The 24,958-nt window shown below is 41.3% G+C and overlaps 1 protein-coding gene across 2 annotated transcripts in view; it reads right to left on the bottom strand.

Moving 5' to 3' along the window:
• Positions 1-4,223: 4,223 nt before the first annotated feature.
• Positions 4,224-24,958, bottom strand: part of RGR (retinal G protein coupled receptor) — a 78,933-nt gene continuing 58,198 nt past the window's right edge. Inside the window, exons 2-7 of one of the 2 annotated variants that reach the window (XM_088463035.1) lie at positions 24,472-24,573; positions 19,173-19,294; positions 16,085-16,238; positions 15,201-15,318; positions 12,782-12,895; positions 4,224-4,570 (exon numbers count right to left, since the gene is read on the bottom strand). In XM_088463035.1, coding sequence (XP_088319161.1) covers positions 4,427-4,570; positions 12,782-12,895; positions 15,201-15,318; positions 16,085-16,238; positions 19,173-19,294; positions 24,472-24,573 — 754 coding nt within the window. In that variant the 3' untranslated portion in view covers positions 4,224-4,426. Of the gene's footprint in view, positions 4,571-12,781; positions 12,896-15,200; positions 15,319-16,084; positions 16,239-19,172; positions 19,295-24,471; positions 24,629-24,958 lie in introns of both variants that reach the window. The other variant, XM_088463034.1, reaches the window with a different exon arrangement.

Below are 24,958 nucleotides of genomic sequence, written 5' to 3' on the forward strand. Positions count from 1 at the left end.
TTAAAACATAAGGCATACTAGACGGGATCCCTCCGATGCCTGCAAGTCACAGGCTATTATATTTACCCCCATATGTACTAATTGGGGGTAAATAATTTCACTGTGTATGATAACTGGTGCTCCAGCCAATCAGCTCGCAACTGTCATTTTTCTAACAGTTGACAGTTGGGAGCTGATTGGCTGGAGCACCATTTATCATACACAGTGAAATTTATCACTCGTATTGGTGCTAAAACTCGTTAGTAAATGAGGCCCGCAGTACATTAAAAGAAAAACAATTGGGACGGTCCATGGCTACTCCTCACCGTTTTGGCCACACCCCCCAGTTCCCAGGCCCGTCACTGCTCTTGACAATCCTTAAGACCAATCACTAAATATTCCAGTGCATAAGACTGTGTACGTTCCATAATTACCAGCGGTATAATACCTGGACTTACTCATCACCAAGGAAGGGTCCAATAGAGATCTAAAATCTCACAGACAGGACCTGATTCAGACCCGGACCCAAAGCCGCAGACGCAAGCTATGGCTGATAATCACCCGTGGTAACAGGGGAAGGTGCTTGTGAACGGTGGAGTGGATGTGCGAATGCAGGCGTGCAGGGCGTCTAAATGGCGTTTTATGGGTGTGCATAATTAGCAAAGAAGCGTCACTGTACACGTCACTTGGTTGTATTTTAGACAACACTGATTGCAGTGCTTGCAGTGGGGTAGGGTCTACCTCAAGCGCTGCATGCAGCTCCGATGGGTCTCGATGTAACCGATTAATCACACACTTCCAGGATATGACGTGTGCTATGAAAGAAAGGTGGGCGTCTTTTTACTGACGTGGGTTCGCTCTGCCATCGCTCTCTAAGGCATTGAGGGCATCCTTCCACCAGACAGTGCGATCGCGGCATTTGCATACCCGGCCCCTTTTGGCTGTGTGAGAGCGCAGCTTAGCGTCCGGGTCTGAATCAACCCCACAGTTCTCTATGCCAGAGTTGCTTGGAGCTAGAAATACAATGGCTGTAAAGCACTGACACATATAGGAGACACCTTCTGCAGAGGTGAATCTCTTACTTGGACCGTGTCTCATTAAAATCAAAAGTGATTTCTGTACAATATACCAGTTTGGATTCTATAACGTGTGTGATTAATCTTTTTTTATAATGTATGTATGCTGTATTTTATCTATTCATTCTTTGTTTTACATTGTGTCATTTATTGTATAATAAATTGTTCTTTATTCTTATATAAGCGCTGTTTGTCTGGATAGTCAATATACATCAATTACCTATTGAAAGCTAATGAGGGTACTGAATCTATATTATTGACAATATTTCCAGGCTATAGTAACTCTCGAAAATCCTATCTATGACTGATGCAGACCAAGGAATACTCCAGTCACTGGGCTTCCTTCACCCCAAGAATGAGCCTTATATATTAGAGTTTCCCAAACTCCACCATTGCAGTCCAGGTTTTAAGGAAATCCATGCTTGTGGTGTCCAGATGGTTAAATCAAATTGACTGAGGTACTAATTAAGTCACCAGTGCTCAAACATGGATATCCTTAAAACCTGGACTGAAATGATCAGTTTGGGAAACTCTGTTATGTACTGTAGGCTGCAATCTCCAGTGTCAGTTTGTTAAAGGCACTTTCTCCTAGAGGGGTATGAGAGTGGAGGAATTGAACAAGGTACAGTAGTTGTCTTTACCATTGGCTGCGCTGTTTAGTGATGTGGCAGGTATTTTTAATTTTGTGGTTTAGTGATCCTTTGGTCTTTAGTGAATCAACCTCTTGCATTATAGGTACTAGTATTTTTGAACCGTCATTTACCAGGTCTCTAGTCAGTTTGGCCACCCCTCTGTGTATATTTTATTATTATTATTATTATTATTATTATCCTTTATTTTTATGGTGCCACAAGGGTTACGCAGCACCTTACAAAGTACATATGCAAATGAGCACATAAGAAATCAGTTATTACCTGTACAGAATAATGCATGATATGGTTTATAAACTTTGCTGCATTAGAGATCATGACACTTAAATAAGCAGCAGGGCATCAGTAACCAAGTGTTAGGTGCCATTGTGGAGAGTTAGGAGTAAATGATAGTATAAGTAAGGGAAGGAGAAGCAAATGAGGGAAGAGGGGCTGCTCATGAGAGCTTACATTTTAAATGGGAGAAGAAGACTAATAGGAGTAACACAGGTAGGGTATATAGTGAGAAAGGATCATGGAGCCAGAGCCGGATTAAGGAGGGGGGGTAATCCTGGGGCCTCCACACACAGAGAGGCCCCACACAGGGTCGATGTGACCCTGCCGGGAACAGGAGTCCAGCTGCAGGTAGTGTAATAAATAGTGTAATAAATTAAGTGAATTAGGGTAGACATACAACAGGTAACCCTCCTATATGCGTACCAGATATTCTCTTGAGGATAATCGATGAATATATTCCAATTTAGGTGTTCCAGTGTTTCAAAGAATAAACCAATGTAGAATATATGTATTAAATTCCAGTGATATACCTATGTTTAGGACTAGTTACTATATTACTCTCTTACTAGAGGATATAACTAAAATTTAAATAAAAAATTCTAATGAAAAGAATCTTATAGAGTTATATAGAAAAAGGTAAATTGCATTTATTGGAATTTACAGGGACAAAGGGGTATATTCAGCTAAGAATCCACAAAAAGGGGGATACATTACAAAAAGGTTAAAAATAAGGAGAGGAGTATATTATGCAGAATAAGTTATATAAAGTGGATAAGTGGAATAGCCTTCCATCAGATGTGGTTGAAGCTAAAATGGTGGAACAAGTTAAACACGCTTGGGATAGGCATAAGAATATCCTTAAGAGAGATGTAAAGAGCAAATAGGGTTGAATAAAGGATACATGAAAAGGGGCAGGCTAGATAGACTCAATAGATTATGAAATTGTGTTAAGTGCGGGAGGATGGGAAGATTATCAGCTCAGTCATAAGCTGGCTACACACTAGACCAACTTATAGTAGATCCAACCATCCAACTATTTGATTGGCTGGAATGAAAATCTGGTAAGGGATGAAAGCAAATGACAATCAGCAATTTGCTCCCAAACGACGGAAAAAGGACAAAAACTGTTGTTTGAACAAATTGTTTAGAACAAACATTTAACAAATTTGTCTGATGACCATTTTCATCTGTTTTCTGGCATTTAGGAGCAAATTGCTGATCATCATTTACTCCCATACGTTGCCAGATTTTCATTCCAACCAATCAACTAGTTGGATAGTTAGATGAAAGTTGGCCTAGTGTGTGGCCAGCTATAGACATTTTAAGAAAGTGCTGGGACATCCAGGAAGAGATACTGTAGCAGAGAGACAGTTGGAGATACGAGTGAGGATAGAGGGGGAGAGGTCAGGGGAGGAAAGGTAGATCGGAGTATAATCAGCATAGAGATTATATTGGAGGCAAAAAGACCTGATGAGGTCATTTAAAGAGGAAAAATAGAGTCTCTGTCTGTCATCTCTGTTCCACTCCCTTCCATCTCCCTGTCACTGATCTGTGTCCCGCATACCCCATTTAGGCAGGTGGGAAAGGGTTTGTGGAGAGTGTTGCAAGTTTGGGGGCACATGTGCTAATCGCTAACAGGTGTCTTTCCCTACCTTCCCAGCTCTGTCCCCCATCACACTGCCCCCTATCTGGTTCTTTCTATTTCTATTTCATCTCTGCCCCCCTCTCTCCATTTCTGTCACCATCCTCCACCTAATCTCCCTGATCTCTAACACCCCTCCTGCGGGGACATGATTGGGAGGTGTTACTGGCTCCACAACTGACAGGACTTGGGGAACAGTCCTGTGCATGGTACAATGCTGTTTGGGGGAAGGGAAATATAAGTTGTGGCTGTGTCTAGCAGTCAGCTGCCAGTGAGAGCTGCGAGACACATGCCTTACAGCTTTATACAATAGAACCTTGTATATGATAAAACACATTGATAAATGGGCTCCTAAGTGCAGTATACTATAGGATTAGCCCTATGCATGTGCAGACTACCTTGTACATTCTTTTTTTCAAAATATGTAAATTAAAAGTCTTGTGCTATCTAAAGCTACTTACGTGTTTATGTTGTTGGTGAATTGGTGAAATAAAATATAATATGTTGATACTGTAGTTATGTTTTTGAGTATTCTATGCTTTTCTAGCATTGTAGTGGGAAATAACATAACAGGATAGCTACATTTTACATAGATGGACATTTTTATTATACTTAATGTTGCGAATTTAGTGCAAGAGACAAGAAGTTGGCACTGTGTTAAACAGAAGTGAAATATTACTTTCACATGGAGGATGGAAAAGTTATGCAAAACTGATTGGTTTAAGGCATAACCAGGTTGCCTACATTTTCATCAACACTTCTCATTGTCCATTACTTGGTGAAACAGAGCTTATTCAGAGACATTAGTTTGCTTTATTATCAGTTTCAGCTTTTTCAACTTTTTGTCCAGTGAGAAACTGCCAAATCCCTCCTCTGTAGTTCTCATTTCCAAGTCCATATACGTAAGCATTCACTGCAGGGGATATCTTGGCTAAGACAGCAGGCATCTACACGACAAAACAAACAACTTCATTTCGGGCAAAGAAAACCTGTTAGTTGGTGTATATACTGTACAGTATATTATCACGCATGATTGTTTCTACATTTGTCATTTAAATACCAGTTGCATTTTCACCTTGTTTAATTGGTATCCAGTCTTTAGGTCTACATAGTCTAGATAGACAGTGTTTAGGTAGACAATGGAAGACCTTCAGGCCCTGTCTATCTGTTGCCTGTCTATCTTCCACTGTCTACCTAAACACTGTCTATCTAGACAATGTAGACCCATTGAACCACACCCGTTTAATTACAGTATATAATATTCTTTCACCTATGCTGTACTTAGCGTGATCTGCAGATTTTTGCATATTACAGCAAAGATATTGTGTAGTGCACCAGGCACCCTAAACAGTGCAGACTCGAGTATAAAATCCTGTCCACTCACCTCCAGCTCGATGTGAAGTAAGGGGAGAGGGGGGGAGAGGGAATGCTGAGGGAGATGAACAAAAATGTGCAGCTTCCCAGCTGTAATTGGGTCTGTCCGTCACTGCCTGTACTTAGTGCAGAGGGATGGGGGGCCCCAAAAGAGTGAGTCATTCACCAAGATTCATGTTGCCAGCCCTGCTCCCCTCAGTGGCTTGCAAAAGCCCCTCCAGGCCCTAAGAGGAGGGAGTATCCTGCCCTCCTCCACAGACCCTGCACCTTAACAGACCCACCCCCTCAACAGACCCGCCCCCAAAAGGGCTGCTTCCAGAAATTTCCCAGCTGGTTTTCCATCCCAATCCACTCCAGGCCCTAACAATACAGGTTTTAAAAATATCCATGCTTAAGCACAGATGATTTACTTAGTACCTCAGTCAGTTTGATTATGCAGTCTGTGCACAAGCAGCATACAATAAAAAGGCCGACAATGTCTAGATAGACTCCAGATGTTAGACAGTCAATAGGTTGACTTGGACAAAAGGTCATGTGAGAAGGTTGACAGGAACATATGGTTGGCATTGTCAAAAGATCGACATGAAAATGGTCAACACCACATTTTTTAGTCCTAATCTTCACCCTAGCCCTAACCCTCCCCTTGGTGCCTAACCCTAATCTTCCCTCCTGGTGCCTAGCCCTAACCGTCGGGGTAGGTGCCTGACCCTAACCATTCCTTCTAGTGCCTAACCCTTCGGTAAGTGCTTGAGCCTAATCCTCCCTCCTGGTGCATAACCCTAACCGTCGGGGTAAGTGCCTAACTCTAACCATCGGGGTAAGTGCCTAACCCTTACCTTTGGGGTAAGTACCTAACCCTAACCCTCTGGTAAGTGCCTAACCCTAACCCTAAACCTAACCCTAAAAACAAAAAAAAAATCACGTTGACCATTTTTTGCATCTACGAATTTCATGTCGATCTTTTGACAATGTCAACCATTTGTACCTGTCGACCTTCTTACATGTCAACCTTTAGTGTGTTGACCTTTTGTCCCTGTTGACCTTTTGTCCCAGTCGACGTATTGACTGTCTAACATCTGGGGGTAAATATGCTAAAGTCACACATCCCCTAGAAGAAATGCAAACGACTGCATGATTACAACATTGTAATCGTGCAGTCATTTGTCAGTCTGTGATGTGCCTACAACGAACGAGCAGTCATTCAGTGAAGTACATCAATCATCTGGAAACATGCTGAACCTGACAATATCGTCAGGTTGTACAGCATGTTTGCACGATGATAGATATCTAAACGACCAGTGGGAGCGCGCATTGCTCGTCATTCAAGACATTGTTGCAAACAATGTGCAAACGTTTTATGTACAATTGAACGATAATGATATCGTTATCGTTCAATCGCTCAATAAAATCGCTTAATGGATGTGTGCCTTAAGGGGTAAATATACCAAGAATCGAGTCTGGATGAGTTTGCTTTTTATTTTAACTTGATTAGCTTCGCCGAAACTTGGGTGATTTGACGCTCCTGAAACTCTCAAATTTACCAAGAAGTGAGTTTAGCCGAGAGTGAGATGTCTGATGGTGAAGCAGAACAAGATATCTCCCCCGAGTAGCACGTTTTGCTGGAGATTACTCACCCGAGATTGCAGTGTATTCTCTCTGCAAAACTCTCCCGAGCTAGCAGCCAGCACATATCAGTGAGATATGTGTAAGCTGCTTGTGTTGCAGCTGTAAAAAATGGGTTAAATGTTTGTAAAAAAAGACGTAGGGTCCCCCCCAAAAGCTTAACCAGCCCCGGACTTGCTCGCCAGTCCTGGTTTCTAGAATTAAGTGGAACAAAATGAGTAGATTTCCACCGTAATTTAGAATCCAACACCAGGCTGCAGGGCCAGTCCTGGTTTTAATTATAGGTAGAAAAAAATTGTGTAGGGGTCCCCCTATAATTGAAACCAGCACTGGACCCAAAATGGCTGGGCTGTAATGCCACAGCCTGGAAACCCTATTACCAGGGCTCCAAGGCCAAAGAATTCTCAGCCCAAGTCGGTCAGGCCAAGCCGGGGATCTCAGGGGTGGAACTACAAGTGCCAGCAGGCAGCCGGCACCCATACCCTTACTGTAAAATAAATTGTCAAATAAAGACACCACACACACCGTGCCTAGCAAAACTTTATTTCATACCCCTACCAACCCACACATACTTACCTGTAGCAGCCAGTCTGTCCTCTTCTCCAATGTAGAATCCATAATGACTGGCCCTGCAAAAAAGATTGTATACTAACCTTGATCCTGGGGATGGTCTCCGCTGCATTCAGGGAAGTCACCGTCACCTGCTCCATACACTTACGTTAGCGCTGTATGTGTGTGACCACATACAGCGCTAACCGGCTCCCGACTGAACAGTGAGAACAGTCAGGAGCCACCAGCCAATCAGTGGCCATTAACTTTAGAGCAGCCGCTGATTGGCTTCGACAACTAACAGTTCCCACATGGACAAGTCACTGCTACCCAGCTCCTGACTGATCAGTGTGAACTGTCAGGAGCTGGCAGCCATTCAGCGGCTGCTAACTGTAGAGAGGCAGATCAGTGAGTCAGGAGCGGTAGCCTTCTTGGTGGGGTCCCCACTTCCCCTGAGATCCCCGGCTTCGGCTGACAGGCTTGGGGTGTGAATGCTTTAGCCATGGAGACCCGGTGATATGGTCTCCTGGCTGTGGCATTATACCCCAGTCGGTTTGAGTCCGGTGCTGGTTTTACATATAGGGGGACCCCTACACATTTTCCCCCCTATATTTAAAACCAGGACATGCCCTGCAGCCAGGTGCTGGCTCCTAAATTACAGTGGAACCCTACACATCTTGTTCCCTGTAATTTTAGGAACCAGGACTGGCTGTGCAGTCTGGGGCTGGTTATGCTTTTGGGGGGGGACCCTACATCATTTTTATTTTACATTTAACCCGTTTTTTACAGCTACAACACACAAGCAGCCTTCACATATCTCACTGATATGTGTAGGCTGCTTGCTTGGGAGAGTTTTGCAGAGAGAAAACACTGCAATCAACGGTAAGTAATCTCCTTCAAAACTTGCTACTCGGCGGAGATATCTCGATCTGCTTCACCATCGGCCATCTCACTCTCAGTTAAACTCACTTCTTTGTAAATTTGTGAGTTTCAGGAGCCTCAAATCACCAGAGTTTTGGTGATGCCAGGACCGCAATTAGGGTGGGGTGGGCTGCCAGTGTCCTCCAGCCCGTTGCCGCAGGGAGGCTTCAAGCCAAACACCCGCTTAGATTTTATTACCAGCGGGCGCTGGCAGATAGCAGAGCAGGGTTTAAGGTAAGTAATATATTTTTTTTCTGTAAGCGACACTACAGGGGCATTACCATATTGGTACTACAGGGGTATTACCATATGGACACTACTACAGGGGCATTACAGTATGGGCACTACTACAGGGGCATTACAATGGGGGCATTACTATATGGGCACTACTACAGGGGCATTACTATGGGGCATTACTATATGGGCACTACTACAGGGGCATTACCATATGGGCACTAGTTCAGGGGCATTACTTTATGGGCACTACAACAGGGGCATTACTATGGGGGCATTACTACAGGGGCATTACCTCAGGGGGCATTAATATAGGTGCACTGCTGAAGGGGGCATTAATATAGGGGCACTGTTGCAGGGGGCATTACTATGGGGACATTACCAGGGGTGCTCCAAATTACTATCTTGCCCCGGGTGACAAAAATCCTAGTTTTGGCCCTGGTGATGCTAATCGAGTAAAAAAAAAAAAACTTTATCAGACTTGATTCTTTAATAGATTTACCCCCTGGTTTCTATCTAGACATTGTCAACCATTTTACTGTCTATCTATAGTCTGGCACCCCTATTAGGGTACCTTGAGGATAGAGGGCCTACTTCACTATGGATCACTATTCTGCTTACACGCATGCAACTGGGTTGCTAATATCAGCGGTGATATTTAAATGATTGCATTCGCCCACTTCCCCTTACTCACATCCGTATACTTTAAAAATATAGAGAAACAATCTGTAACATCAATTAACATCGGGCAGTTAGAGAAACCCAGACCTTACTCAGGAATTACTGACTTCAGCGCAGGCTATGAGACCTCAGGCGGGGCGTCTGGTTTTGCAGTGACTAATTTCTGCACGCCCATGCAACGGCATTTCAACACACTGGCACACCTGCGTTCGCCCGACCACCCCCACATCACCACTCACAAATGCCACTTCCTGTCAATCACTCTACCATGGGTCTGTGTATTCTCTATGTCCGCAGTCCCGAGTGCAGTGGCTAGTACGCGCATTCTCACTGCGATGCATACGCATGCGCAGTACGCAACAATCAGCTGATTGCATGCATAAAAGCAATTGCGTTCTTTGCTGAATCAGTTTGACAATCACTGCTATAAAGCACAAAATGGATTTAGGTTACCATCCTATATTTTTGGTGTTTCATCATATCCATTATGAACAACGTCATACTTAAGGCAGCTGCTTGGCCTTCAGAATGCAAAGCATTATAGAATGCTGATTAAACATTAAGCTTTGACATGCAGGAATATATAGTATTTTATATTGCTTAGTAATGGGTAGACATTTAAACGGGTTGGGTATGAAATACTGACTGCTTCAAATCCCGACCCTGGAAGCCTGACAAATCATAATCCTGATGCCAGCTGGTGAGTATATTTAACCCTCCCCTCTCCCCCCCTAACCCTCCCTTGTGGGTGTCTCACCCTAAATCCCCTTGTGGTGCCTAACACTAAACCCCCCCGTGCGGCTAACAGGTTGCGACACCCGGCTAACCTACATTCGGTATTCCGGGCGTCAGGATTTTGGCGTGACATCGGTATTTAGACACCTATCTTTAGTCCCATGCCGGACTTTCAGTGTCAGTATTTCGACCGCAGGCTTCCTGACTACATCCGATTTAAAGTTTGAAGGCAAGCTTACTAACTTCTTCATGAATAGTGGTGTACTGTAGATAACCCTTCTTAATTTTATACATACAGTATTTGCTATTGTAGGAAATTAGTTTATTAGTATGCTTCAAATTCTGGGTACACACTGGCAGATATATTGGCAGATCAATTGATTGGCCAATATTTCGTATATCCGTGAGCCAGTGTGTACCAGCAATATGTCTGTGAACGACGTTGTTTACAGACATATCGTGTTGGCTGTGCTGCACAGCCGATCTGTACATCGTACTGTGTGTACAGGTGATCAGCTGACCGCCTGTACACTTGCAGCGGCAGCCGCGGGGAGGGGATCACAACGCGAACCCCAGCCAGTGGGACCTGCGGACAGAAGGAAAATGATGATTGCTCAGTGTGTATGAACAACCATCATCTACAGATATATCTGCTAGGTGTGTACCCACCTTAAGTCATTTCATCCAAGTCTGTCTGTTCCCAGGGGCATGCTATCAGAGCCTGACTGTTGTCTTAATCTACCAATGTCTTTATAATACTTCTACTATTATTGTTCTTTGCTATGTTTGTATTGTCCACAGTATTCTTGGCATAAGTGCTTTAAGATGGGTACACACTGACAGATACATTGGCCGATCAATTGATCGCCCAATATATCTGCTGGCCGTCGGGAAGTGTATACCCGCGATATGTCGGTGAACGTCGCCGTTCACCGACATATCGCATTGGCTGTGCTGCACAACCGATGGACAGATATGTCTGCAGACATATATGTCCATCGGCAGGTGTGTATTGGCGGTCTGCAGTCCGCCCGTACACACACAACCGGCAGCCATGAGAAGGGGGGCGGGGCACGCCCCCGTCCGCCGGGACACGTCCGCTGATGATGTCAGTGCGGCCGCCCACAAAATGGTAGGTGTTCCTTAAGGAACGCCTCCATTTTTGAAACCACCCCCCGGCCCACCTTCAAAATGGGGCGAGCTGTCGATCAACATCGACAGCTGCCCCTTTTGTAGAGAGCTCCATAGCGAGAGAGTATCTCTCTCGCTCTGGGGCTTGCGCACGCGCAGTGCGGCCGCTGTGCATGCACATTGCTAACCATCAACCCGGTTGCAAGCACATCGGCGCTTGCGACCGGGTCTGAATGAGACCCCCATCTGCATACCAAAGGTTCGCAACCGAAAAAGAAGTGTAGTTTGTAGAGAAGCACCAAATAATGCAGAGAGTGTTACAGTGAGTGCCATATAATGCAGAGTGTCACAGTGACCACCATATAATGCAAAGAACATCACAGCGACTGCCTAGTAATGCATAGAGCGTTGCAGTGGGCACCATATAATGCAGAGAGCGTCGCAGCGAGAGCCATATAATGCAAAGAGAGATGCAGTGACCACCATATAATGTAGAGAACATCACAGCGACTGCCTAATAATACAGAGAGAGTTGCAGTAAGCGCAGAGAGCATCGCAGTAAGCACCATATAATACAGAGAGTGTCGCAGCAAGCGCCATATAATGCAGAGAACATCACTGACCCACATATAACTTATAAAACAGATAAAATGAATACACCTCTTGCACACACAGAAAATAATACACCCCACACACACAACATTGACACACCACCCCCACCACACTCCAACCCCCCACAAAAATATACACCCCTCCCAATTGAATACATATACCACCCTCCCAGATGACACTGGCACTTATCTGAGGATCCAAGGCACAGAAAAAGAAAGAACTCAAGGAGAGACATAGGGCTAGACTGGAAAGGAAGGGGTGGGGTCTCAGGGTTAGGGGGCGGGGTCTCAGCATCATACAGGAATAGGAGGGTGACTGTAGAATATACAGAGAGGAGGGGGTGGGGACCTGAGGGGAAGGGGCTGGGTCTTGGGCAGTCAGTGACAGGTAGAGCTAGGATAAGAAGGGGAGGGGCCCCCTCCTCTCCTCCGTCCAGACAGCCATCATTAAGGCCCATGGTCAGCCACAGTGTACAGTAATAATGAGTCAGTTTGACTCATTATTAGCACCGCCTAGCAGTGGACCCCTACATTGTCACAGGGGGCCTGCACAGGTGTAAGCACCAGTGCAGGCCCAATTAGACCCGCCAGGCCGTAAGCAGCCACTTTAGTAGCCTAGCGGTAAATCCCATATTGCTGTTAAGGTTCTCTGAGGACTGGAGTTGTCATCTGTTTAAGGCAGTGATTCCCAACCTCGGTCCTCAAGGCACACTAACAGTACTGGTTTTAGTGATGTCCATGATTGTGCACAGATGGTTTAATCAAAATAACTGAGGTACTAATTAAGTCACTTGTGCTCAAGTATGGCTATCCCTAAAACCTGGACTGGTAGTGAGCCTTGAGGACCGTGGTTGGGAACCCCTGGTTTAAGGGATCAATTTGTTAGAACTACAAATGTGTGTTTATCATATAATCAAATATAATTACATACACATGAAAGTAACGAATATGACACAGCGTAATGCTAATAGTTATCACACGGTGCAAAAGATATAGGGCCTATTTATTAATAATCTGAACATGTTGTAAAATATTGGGGCTAAACTGCTAAGAGTTTAGCTGTTTGAAGTTTGGTACATAAGGGTCAGATTGTAGTCCCCATTGACAATAAGGGAGACTACTACCTGCAGTGCTAATTAGCCTTCTGCAGGAGCTTTCTGGAAAATCTCCTGCATTGTGCTATTAGTACATAGCAACAATTCATGCTGAAATAGCAGTTTCTACATAAGTTTATGAACATTTTTTTTTTTAGAATATCCCCCATTTTCAATGGAAAAGAAAACAATGTTATTTTCTTACCATGCGTAGTTTTGGAGAAAGGATAGTCGCATCTTGAATGATTGCATAAAAGCATAAAAGTGAATATGGCCCCCAGCAGATGATCAATGATTTTACAGGCATGCCAGTGTTCATCTAAGGATATAAGGCATTAACAAATGATGAGAAAATTTATATTGCATTATTATTACATTAACAAAGAGAAAGGAAAATGATTTTGAGGCACAAATCTCGCCTAATCCCTTTATTCAAATGAACTTTTTACAAGGAACATGTAGAATCTATTGTTATAGTACTGTAACTTGTAACAAAACAATTTGTGCAGACATGACTAGCCAGACAAATATAAAGTGGAAAGACCACTGATGTCCAATCTCTTCATTTGGTTGACTGCTACACATTCCTATCTAGCACAACCTTTTCCATTTATATTTTTTCTGTGCTTTTCATAATATAATATCCTAAATTAGGTGTAGCAGCAGAATAGAAATACAGTTATATTAAAAATATAATTAAATTTTTTGTTCTCATTTTTAGATGAGACACTTTATTGGCACCCCAGTAAAATAGATTTATTTCCTGATTAAATTGATCTCCCAATAACTTGTATATTCCACCAAACTGTACTACACTCACCAGCACAACTATCATATTATGTTGCCTTACATCACTGTGTCCTATTCACATGTACCTTTTTTCTAGAGTTCTAGAGCCAATATTTCAACCACATGACTGGCCACACCTGTGTGTCAGCACTGCAGGGACAGATATCTTCAACACTTTTTCATTATTAAAAATATTTTTCTCTTAATTTGCAATATTTTGTACATTGTATGTAGCCATTTATGCTCTACACATGATTATTGGTATTTGTTTTATTATTTAAATATGTTATCTTATATATTAAATGTTCGGTACTTGTGTGCTTTACGGACTCAGGCCCTGATTCAGAGCCAGACGCTCTGACAGAGCGCTCGCTCTGAATCAGGGCCGTCCCTCTTACTTTTTGGAGCGGCCTCCTGGCCGCTCGCATAGCTGTGGGTAACCACCCACAGCTAAAGCGAGCAGCCACAATGATGGTCGCGATGGTCAAGACCATCGCGACCAACGGGCTTGCGACGAGACCCTTGCGGTAGGGTCTCGCTGCCGCAAGCCCTGGAGTGCTTTTGGCTCTATAAGAGCCAAAAGCACTCCCACTGACATCACTAGTGGTGTTAGTGGGGCCGTCCCCAGACGGTAGGGAACGCCTCTGTCTGGGCAGCCACGCCCCCGGCACACCCACCAAAGGGGGCGTGCTGTCAATCACCATCGACAGCACGCCCCCTTTGGTACGAGACCCATAACGACGGCTTGCCTGTCGTTATTCGGGTCTCGCGCATGCACACGACGGAGCCGCCACCGTCGTGCGCGTGCACACTTGGGCAACATCGACCCGCTTGTGAGCGCTCAGCACTCGCGAGCGGGTCTGAATCAGACCCTCATTGCAGAGAGAACCCAAGTATCCTGCACTCATTATTATTATCAATCATGGTAATGTCTAAATCCCCTTCTTGGAGAGGACCATGATGTCATCAGCCAGTGTCCAGAGTCATTCCCAGTGTCAGCATCATTCCCTACCATCCAAGTGAGCATAGAGGGGGAATATAATGTTGTGGTGAGCGTAGCGAGCCACCAAGCCCAAAGCGTGGCGAGTGCAGTGAGCCCGCAAAGAGACAACTTTTTTCTTTAGGTGGGGACAACTTTCTTCTTTAGGTGGGGACAACTTTTGGTACTTGTGTACGTAAGTACACAAGTACCATATAATACATTCATTGGGTTCTCTCTGCAATGAGTCTGTAAAGTACACAAGTACCAAATGTTCTTTACTATGCAGTAAATGTAAAAATACACAGTGCTAAATCTATTCTATAAAAGCAAAATAGGATGAATAAAGTAAAATACGTTCAGATTATGAGTAAAAAATAGTTAAACTTGTGGTTGCGTTGTGTTTTTTTGGGGTTTCTGTTTTTGGTCATTCACCATTTAATAGGCATGACTTTTAAACATTCGCTATTTAATAACCAAATAGTCCTGCTTTCATTCTTTGCCATTTTTTCTTAATGTCTAGATTCTCTGATCATCCTTTTGTTTTCACATGAATAGACAAAGTATCTCAAGGAGTACACAGCAAGTCAGCGATCGAGTTCTGGGTACAGCTCAGAGAAAGTTAATTGTGAACAGCCACATTCAAAGCAAAGCTTAAAATAAAAAGTTACATAAGTGTCCCAGTTGTTACATCAGCATAAATTCAAATGCTTAAAACTTAAAACAAAGAAACAATTCATTGTATTTACTAAACATAGAGGATTATCTGTGTTTTTCCCAGCAAGCTTATTATGAGCCTCCCCAAGAATGCAGGGGATCAGCGTGCTTCATATAATTGGGCTGAAATGAACATTACCTTGATCTGGCCACTTTTCCTTAGCTTCTGGTGTATGGATTGGTAGGCAGTCATCATAATAAACAGAGGTATTAGATACTCAAAGAAAGCCATTGGTAAAAGATAGGAGATATAATTTCTGTCAAAAGACGTTATTGTTAGGAAAAACAAATTATTAATAATGAAACTATGTGTGACATAAGCATGAACTTCCCAGTACTATAGATAACAACCCCCCCCAAATATCAGTAATGTTAGACAATATTATAAACAATATACATTCCCACAATTTCTAATAGTAATACAGTGATTAGTATATTAATAATCTAATATAGCTTGGAAAATATTTTTAATATATGCTTCTTTTTTTTCTAGTTACAGTATAAACATGTACTGTATGAATTAAGCTTGACAACATTAGTCTGAACTCTTCCCTATGCATTTCAGAAGGATTTGGCAGCCAGTCATATTTAGTAAGTATGGTTACTCTATGAAAATGTGTATGTCATCTCCCAGCAAACAATTAGTGTAACAGAGAAGCCATTCTAAGACTGTCTCTATATTATACCAGCATGCCAATTCTGATTGGGTTGTTGGCAATTTGCTGGCTTGAATAGCTATCCTAGATTATTATTATTATTATTATTATTATTATTATTATTATTAATCTGTTTTTACATAATCTGCATAAAAAACAGTGGTACTGGTTTAACATATAAGAACACATCCTAAAATATTTATAGCCACATAAACTTAGATTATTGGATTTACCAATTATCATTGTTAAATCAGAAACTCCCACCAGTGTACTGTAACATATATATTTTTGTTTTAATAAAGGTATTACATTTCACTATACAAATGAAAATAAAGAGAAATAAAGCCACTGACCAAAGGAGACTTACCTATCAGCTTTAGAATAATCCAATGTGCAACATGTTCTTAAAGGTTCATAGTCATATTCACCCCAGCCAAAGAGTGGCATCATAGACCAAAATGCAGAGAAGCCCCAGACAAACATTACTACCGATACTGATGTGCTCCAATGTAGCTTGCTACCTGCAATGGTTATTATGGGTGAACAACCATACAAAATATCTGGGCTAAGTATACAAGTGATTGTATGTATGGTGCAGTACAGTAGGGTTCTCAAGGCACTATCCACCATCCATGCAATTTGTTAAATATATGCAAACAGATGTATATATATGAATTACTACTTGCCAGAAAAAAGCGAATATAAAATGTTGGAGGTGTATACAGTATATGCTAGGATATCATATATAATGACAATGCTGGGAGGTCAGCTTTCAAGAGAGATGTATATATATATGGTCCCGTAAGCACAGATACAGGTGTTTGTTACAATCACTTCAAGTACTCATTTCCCTTCTAGCTAATTATGGCAGCTTCAATAGGTGGAATATGTTTATGGTCATTGATTATTCCCTCCATTTGTAGCTGTTGCCGAATATGGATTTTGCAGAACACATTTTGCATTTTATTTTCCAATCGTGTTCCATTAAAACCCTGAGATTAGAGGCTGAGGATGGGATGCATTTTCAGATTTGTAGCTCTTTACCCCTTTACTGTGAAGGACTACTAGGGCTCATCCTCTGGATATACAGTAAGACTGCAGAGAATGATCACCATGTTCTCCGCAGTGAGTGGAAAAAGAATAATAAAAACAAAATTACTTGTCAGAGGTGGTTTAAGAGAGATGGGGGCCTGTGTGCAGACTCCATGCTGGCCCCCTCCTCTCTGTTATGCTGTAGACGCTGACTTTGTGCCAGAATCTTTTGCATGCACAGGTCTCCGGGAACGGTATGCAGTCGAGAAGCCGGCGGACCTATCCCGACAGCCAGCTTCCCAACTGCTTAATCCAGGCAAAGGTTAAATGACAGGTGTCTAAATCTAGATGCCTGTCATTTTACCGATCAAAGGGACGCCAGGCGCCGAGTGCGGATAGCCGCGCGGGGGGGAAGGGTTAGGTTTAGGGTTCCCGGGGGGGGACTTAGGGTCAGGCACCCCCCCCGGGAGGTTAGGTTTAGGCTAGGGGAAGGGGGATAGGGTTAGGCACCCCTGGGGGGGGACTTAGGGTTAGGCACCCCCCCGGGGGACTTAGGTTTAGGCGGCGGGGAATCGGGGGTTAGGTTTAGGCACTTAGAGGGGTGATTAGGGTTAGGCACTGGAGGGGAAGGTTAGGGCTAGGCACCCCTAAGGGAGGGTTAGGATTAGGGGGTAGAATTAGGTTAGAGAATACTTACCTTGGACCATCGGGATTTCCTCCCCTGCCGGGATGCCGCTGTCGGGATTCCAACCGCCGGGCATGGGTCCTGCAGTAAATCATACCGATTCCCTGGGAACATGCTACCCACATCATGTTCCTTGTGACTTCTCTACTAAGCATGCACAAATCTCCAGTAAAATGGGTGCCACAACATTTTCCCTGTGATTCTGCTGCTGCTGCAGTCTCCTTTTTCAAATAATGTGCCCACATAAAAGTTGATGTCTGATGATCACTTCTATGTCAGATTGCTGCTTTGAATTATTTTAGGAGGATATTGGGGATGGTTTGTGATTTATTCATTTCTGATATGTGAAGTGCATAAATTACAGTATATAGAAATTATACATGGGCTTCAGATAGTCTCCTATGAAATCAAAACAAGAAATTTTTTTGAAGATGGATACAAACATCAATATTTAAGAAAATCATTTGGTTCATTACACCTGTCATCTTTATAACAGTTAGTAGAAATCAAAATCATTCCTAATTATGCAGTGTTCTTGCCACGCTATATTTCTCAGATGGTCCAACTGGCAAAGCTTCCCTGTCACCCAGCACTGTGATGCGGCTGAGAGTTGCTCTCCACTCATGTTTTATATAGAAAATCAGCGCAGCGCGACTTATTGGCCATGTCACAGTGCAAATCACTGTTTCAGGCAGCCCCTGCTGGAAGGAAGGTGCTGGCCAATCCCTCCACCTTTTACCGAGCCCTCCCTGTCTGAGCCACCACCGTCAGAAGAAAGATGCTGCCCACCCTCTCCACATTTACCCTGGCCCACGCTGCACGGGAGGCAAGCACTGCAGCCTCACAGCCTCCCTTTCTCCTACATGGTGCCCGACAAGCACTAAAGCTGGCTATACACGGTGCGATATGAAACGTGCGACACAACGGGGGATCCGGGTGGTCCCCACACACTTGCGATCGGGTGTCCGACCGCCCAATATGTCAGCTCCCCCCTCCCCCACCCGCATAGCGCTGCATGGGATCTCACATCACATCCCCAGATCTAGGGGTGCGATGTACGACCCCATGGGTGCGCGCACTATCCGATATCATGACCATACATGGTATGATATAACAGCCAAATCATACCAGTCCATCAGATTGGCTGATTTACCGCACCGTGTATGGGCACCTTAAGTAGGATGCCGGATTTTGCACGTTGGGCTGCTGCTTACCTACTGTAAGCAGCAGTCTCCATTGTCTGTGCGGGGGTGGAGGGGGAAGCGATCACATTGATATTTTGTACATATTTCTCTATGAAGATCACATTAATATGTAGTATAGTGTACAATGTGATGTTCATGGAAAAATCGGCAATAATGCAGTTCTGCTGTATTTTGAATATACCCCATCACTCAACAAAGTACAAACTTAAGGATGTGTGCACCAAAATAAGTTGCACTGTGTCAGTATAAAAGACAGCAACTTTTATGGAAAACAAGTTTGAGGGACACATATTCAAAAACTTGTACAGTTGACAGTCATGTTTAAGCCCAATATAAGTGGTCCCTAACTTGGACAAATATAATAAGTGGTCTTGAAAATGGACAAATATAATAAGTGGTCCCTAAAATAGACAGATATATCCTAAAATGTGATTTAAAAAAAAAGCTATTTCATTACAGAACCTATGAGGTATACACAGTACAGAACTTATGAAGTACACGTGCATGTGATGGGTATTAGTCTCAGCACTTACGAGTACAATACTGGTGATAACGATCCCATGCTATTGCAGCACAGGAACTGATACTTGACAGAGCTGCAACAAACCCCTGGAATCCATGAATTTGGCATCCCTCTGACCCATATGGCCAGTACCTGTTTAAAATGAAAAAAAAAATACAAAGAAAAACAAAGATGTACTCAATTTAGTAATAATAATAATAATAATAATAATAATAATAATAATAATAAATAACAATGAGCTTTTAATAATGCAGTAATATAATAAATAAATAATAAATATAATAAATAACATGGTATTTTTAAGTCACAAATATTAGATCACAGACTTTTTTCAGTAACTATATGTCATGATGTCCTTCTGAGAAGATCTGACGTAAGTCTTCTTGGACATAGCAATACTTTTTAGCTCGCTCTAAACACTTTTGGTATGAATTATCCGCTAACAAAGGCAGGACAAAAGAACAGTATTTAATTAGGTGCTAAGCTGTAATAGTGACATAACTTTTGCTCTGATAGCACACTGAGCACTATCAATGTTTGTGATTGTTTGATACAGGATAATGTAGGCAGGATAGTTTAGTAGTCTTGGAAAAAGACTTTAATATAACTTGATAAGTTATTACACATTGCACATCTCTGGACTCAAAACCAAACTTTTTGAAATAATCTGTTTCTTTAAATGATCTGATTGTTGGAACTGATTTGGTTTGATTCTCACTGGAGCAGCCACAATAAATAAATAAATAACATTTTGATGGCTACTCAGGTATGTTAAGAGTGATATCTCAATTATGGGTAAAATCTGATGGATTAGTGCAACATTATGTAGATAAAATATGACCACTTACCCAGTTGCTTAACATAAAAAATATTGTGCTCTTCTGGCACTATGCATCAATAACAAAGTACTTGCCTATTTCAGTATATTGGAGTGGGAGGTCCGACTGGGACCTCAACCCCCTAGTATGTTTTCTGGGATCCAATGTTACCACTCTGTGAAGTTTTCATCCAAAGCCATCCAGTGGAAGGCTCAGAATAGGCTCCCCGGGCCTGAACAGATTGCTTAGGTCAAATATCTAACCGGCACACTTCGCCGTAAGGTCTGACCAGGACCCCAACCACTCTATTAGGCATCCCAGACAAATTGCCTCCCCTCTGTGTTTTCATCGAAATCCATCCAGTGGAAGGCTCATAACAGGATCCCCGGATCAAAGTTCTGCATAGAACTGACGGGAGGTCCAACTGGGACCTCAACCCCTTAGTATGTCTTCTGGGATCCAATGTTACCCCTCTGTGAAGTTTTCATCCAAATCCATTGAGTAGAAGGCCCAGAACAGGCTCCCTGGATCAAATTTCTTCCCAGTGTACACCAACGGGAGGTCCGACCGGGACCCTAACCCTCCTAAAATCTGGTCAGGATCCAACTGGACTGCTTCACATTGTTTTTTTCCAATCGGTGCAGGGGTGCCCAAAAGCCTAACCGGACAGACAGACAAACAACCAAACAACCAGACCAATGAAATTTATATATAAGATTTGCTGTATTGTTGCTAAGTGATCTAATAGCTTACTTTTTAGATACTAAATAACTATGTAGGATTTGGCAGCTTTACCTTGAGAGCTGTGGAAGATATTCGCCAACAAACAAACTTTTTTTATATATATATATATATAGATGTCTTAAATTAACCAAGAGAATAAAGGGCCATTAGGGTTCTTTTTATTACATGTACCATCTCTGTTTTTGAATGTTTTTCATTTTATTGATGAAATTAAACTTTCCAGCGTAAAGGCTGTCTAGAAAGTGCAAAAAGGTGTCTTTCTGATGGATAGGTCAGCTTTGTTTTCCGCAATGGAAAATGTAACAGCTTTGCTGATAATGTTCTCCTTAAGTTTAAATGCATACATACCTAAGAAAGTAAAGAAATAAATTGCTGTGCAACATTGTATTTTCATTATATTTTTAGGGCCAGTTGATCTGGGATATCTGTAATATAGTAACAGTTGTTGTTGTCCCCGTTGCTGCCTGGAGTTTTCTCTTTCTATCATATCATAAATGAATTGGTTGATCCCATCAAAATCTATACTCAGTGTGTGATGTCTTACATATGAATTGTTGGTACAATATACAATCTGAATACAGTACAATACAGTAGCAGTAACGGGTTGAATGAATTCTAAGACACTGGCATAAAATACATTGTCATTTGTCTGACTGTAATGTTATTGAACATATTAATGAGATTCTCAGTGATATAATTATTACGTCTTCTGCAATAAGATCTATGATAAAAGAAAATGCATTTCTCTAATTTATTTATTATTCTTATATGTCCTCGTATTAGACACAATTTTAATCACTACATGCAGCCCACCTAATGGTCTATAGATTCTCCTATGTACGGGTCATCCTGTGCATGTCTGTATCACTCTGTACATGTGTGTTATGCTGGAAGTAACATCACTGCTACAGCTGTAAAGGGGCACAGTTCTCACTAATTACATTCCATTGTGATTACATTTGTTATCAGCAGTTGACTTAATCATTGCCCATATTTTCAAATTCAGTCTTGATTTCCTAGCAAGTAATTACAGCCACAACCCCATGATTTTTTACCCCCTAACAAAAATCACTATGGCAGGCTTCATAGTAACCCTTTTGGCTCTGGTCTTCACACTGCTGTTAATGATTTATAATTCTTATAAATATAAATGTAATATAATATTACATTATATATATATATATATATATATATATATATATATTTGGAGAAAATGGGTAGGACAAGCGCCAATAATTAATGTACCCATCACTTTTAATCAGATCAAAACTTCAACAACTGCACAATGGCCTTTCAAATATAGGCGTCAGCTCTCTGTCAATAAGTAGTTAGTAATGGTCATTTTTACTAATAGCATAGATAGTTTTACATAGATATTAACTATAGAGTGACTGGCTAGTTGGTTATAACTACAATAAATTGTGTGACTCAAAAACCACGTGAAAATATATAGACATATGTATATAAATAAATAAGTTATAAAGTGATGGTGCTAAATGTGCAAAATAATGCCAAGATGTGAAATAACCTATTTCATATATAGGTATAAGTGCATAACATCAAGTACAAGGAGATTGAGTTAGATAGTATATGTAGAATAAATTGCTACATTCAAAACTAACTCAGTGTGATTCTATATTAATTATTATACTTCAAAAAGTGCAACCAGTAAAGGTTAAAAACAACAATTGAAAAGTTAGAATAAAATGCAACAAACAAAGAGATACAGGATTTGGTACAAAAAATAAATAAATGAATGAGGTATATAAATAGGTAGAACAGCTTATCTGAGGTAACAGCTTATTAGTTCATGTGGCAGGTATGGCAACAACAGGGACCAACGCATTTCGTCAGTTCAAGACTTCATCACGTGGTTTTTGAGTCACACAATTTATTGTGGTTATAACCAACTAGCCGATCGCTCTATAGTTAATATCTATGTAGAAATATATATATTTATGATATAATTATATCATAAATATAATAATATATTCTTAATATAACAGTCTCATGGCACATGATTTAGGGGTCCATTTCTAAACAACCACATACCATAAAATATCTATAATAAATATACCCCATAGTGAGCAGAGAAGCTTTGGAATAACCTCAGAGATCTTTTTTTTTCCTTCACAGTAACCCCCTTCCAACTTCTAACACATCCACCTTCACATAACTTGCTGACAGCTTGAGAGCCTTTGTCTATGTAGCAAACTCACTGGCAGCCCAACAATGGATTTGATTCATATAGCTGCTAACCATGTACTATGTTGCAATCAGTATCCATAAAATAAAAAAAATCTGAGATTTCTGTATGAGATGAATGCATAATGATGGCGAGTTGATGTGCCGTTGCTGCCTATATCATGCCACAGCTGTGGCATATCGTACAGCATGCAGCTAATTGAACCAATTAGTGTCTTCTCTGTACACTGTGACATTATCCCCTTTCTTCTGCCCCCTCTGCTATCAAATGATATGCTGATGCTGAGAGCTTTGACCCTTTAACATACATACTGTATATGATTTGCATTCATAAAGGCATTGATAAGGAGATAATGGTTATATCCGTATCAACAATCATTATCAGATACATGCTTTAAAGGTACTTTACGTTCTATTAATAGAAAACAAAAACTCTTCTTTAGGGGTTGTTGCTTTAAGTGTTGGAGAAATGTTTTTGGTGAAATTGTGGTCATAGGCTAAAGTCACACATCACTAGTAAATGTTGTCATTTTGCAATATATTTGTTTATTATTTGCTTTTTGATAATACGAGGAAAATGAGATTTTCTAGGTAACATCCTTCTTATATGTATAGGCTATCAAACCAAGATTGAGTTCAAACAACTTTAGTTGTAGGTAGAAAGACATTAGGTTTGATTCCTCAACTGGTCAGAAGCATGTATCAATAAATGATAGAAAAAGACCAACAATATGACATGGATTGTTAGGTATAGACCCTCAATGTATCTTGCTGGCGAATAATATTCAACAATCAAATTAATTGAATTATACAATAACTTTTATTATATATTGAATAAAATAAGGATCCTATTTGTAGGGATATACTCATAACATAATATCATTATTATTTCACCCCAGTCCTTTAGTGATCCTTGTTTTTCTTAATACCTACATCCCTAGCAATTGTAGCGTATCACATTCAGTGATACTGGAGTTTCTCTACTTACTTAAGTATCTTACTTTTTAATGCTTAACATCCAACAGATCAGATGTGGGACCCCTATTTTATCCAGTATATAATAAAAGTAATATTTTAATTCAATTAATAATTACTTTCTACAAGAGTGCGCAACAAAAGAGTATACTTTATTTTCCTTACATTTGTTGTAAATAGAAAGCTAAGATGAACAAAATTGCAATTTGTTCTACAGATTTTTTTCGCAGATGTGAGAAGTTTCAGGGATACACCTTTGGTTCTGCTTTTATTTCACTATTCTGCAGAGTTCTGCACATTTTATTTCTGCTGTGAATTCGATCTGCTGTATTATGTGGTTGGCGTAAGTCTGGAAACAGTTAACCTACAAAATGTGAATGTTTTGCAACCAAATTCAGAACCAAATGCGGAAACAAGTGTATATTTCACAGAAAAAAAATCAATTTTGAAAAGTTCGATCCTCAAAAAATGATTGTTACTAATAGTACTAATGCACTTGATTAATTAATTCTATACATAATAAAACTAATAAATCATAATACAGCACGTGAGTTGTTAATTGTTTACCTCAAGAAGCTGGAAAAGGCAGCAATGAATGCATTGATACACAGTCCAGTGTCTGCCACTGCCAGGCTTATTATGAGCAGGTTGCTAGGTGTCCTCAGCTCTCTGATTTTGTAGAAAGAGAGGATTGTCAGACCATTTAAAATGAACCCAAGCAGAGCTGCAAGAAACAAATTGGCCATCACCAACGATAACAGTCAAATTTGAAATAAAAATATGAGTTTGTATTATAAACTGAATCTCTTCTAGCAGTTCCATCATTAACTAACCATTCAAGTGTTTATTCCATAGCTCCTTGTAGAACCACTCCCCTCCCCCATCTCTTTCCCACCATCATTGCTGTCTTAAAAACAGATATATTGACAGCACAAATCCCACATCTTTAATACCCATCTCCTCTGTTAGTGACATTGACATTGACCCCATGAGGCTAATTACATTACAGATTAATAAAAGTAACCATTAACTGTGACCATTATGGAAACTAGAG

This window comes from Taudactylus pleione, unplaced genomic scaffold (assembly GCF_031769625.1).
Source record: "Taudactylus pleione unplaced genomic scaffold, aTauple2 ptg001314l, whole genome shotgun sequence".
In the NCBI taxonomy this organism is placed as follows: domain Eukaryota; kingdom Metazoa; phylum Chordata; class Amphibia; order Anura; family Myobatrachidae; genus Taudactylus; species Taudactylus pleione.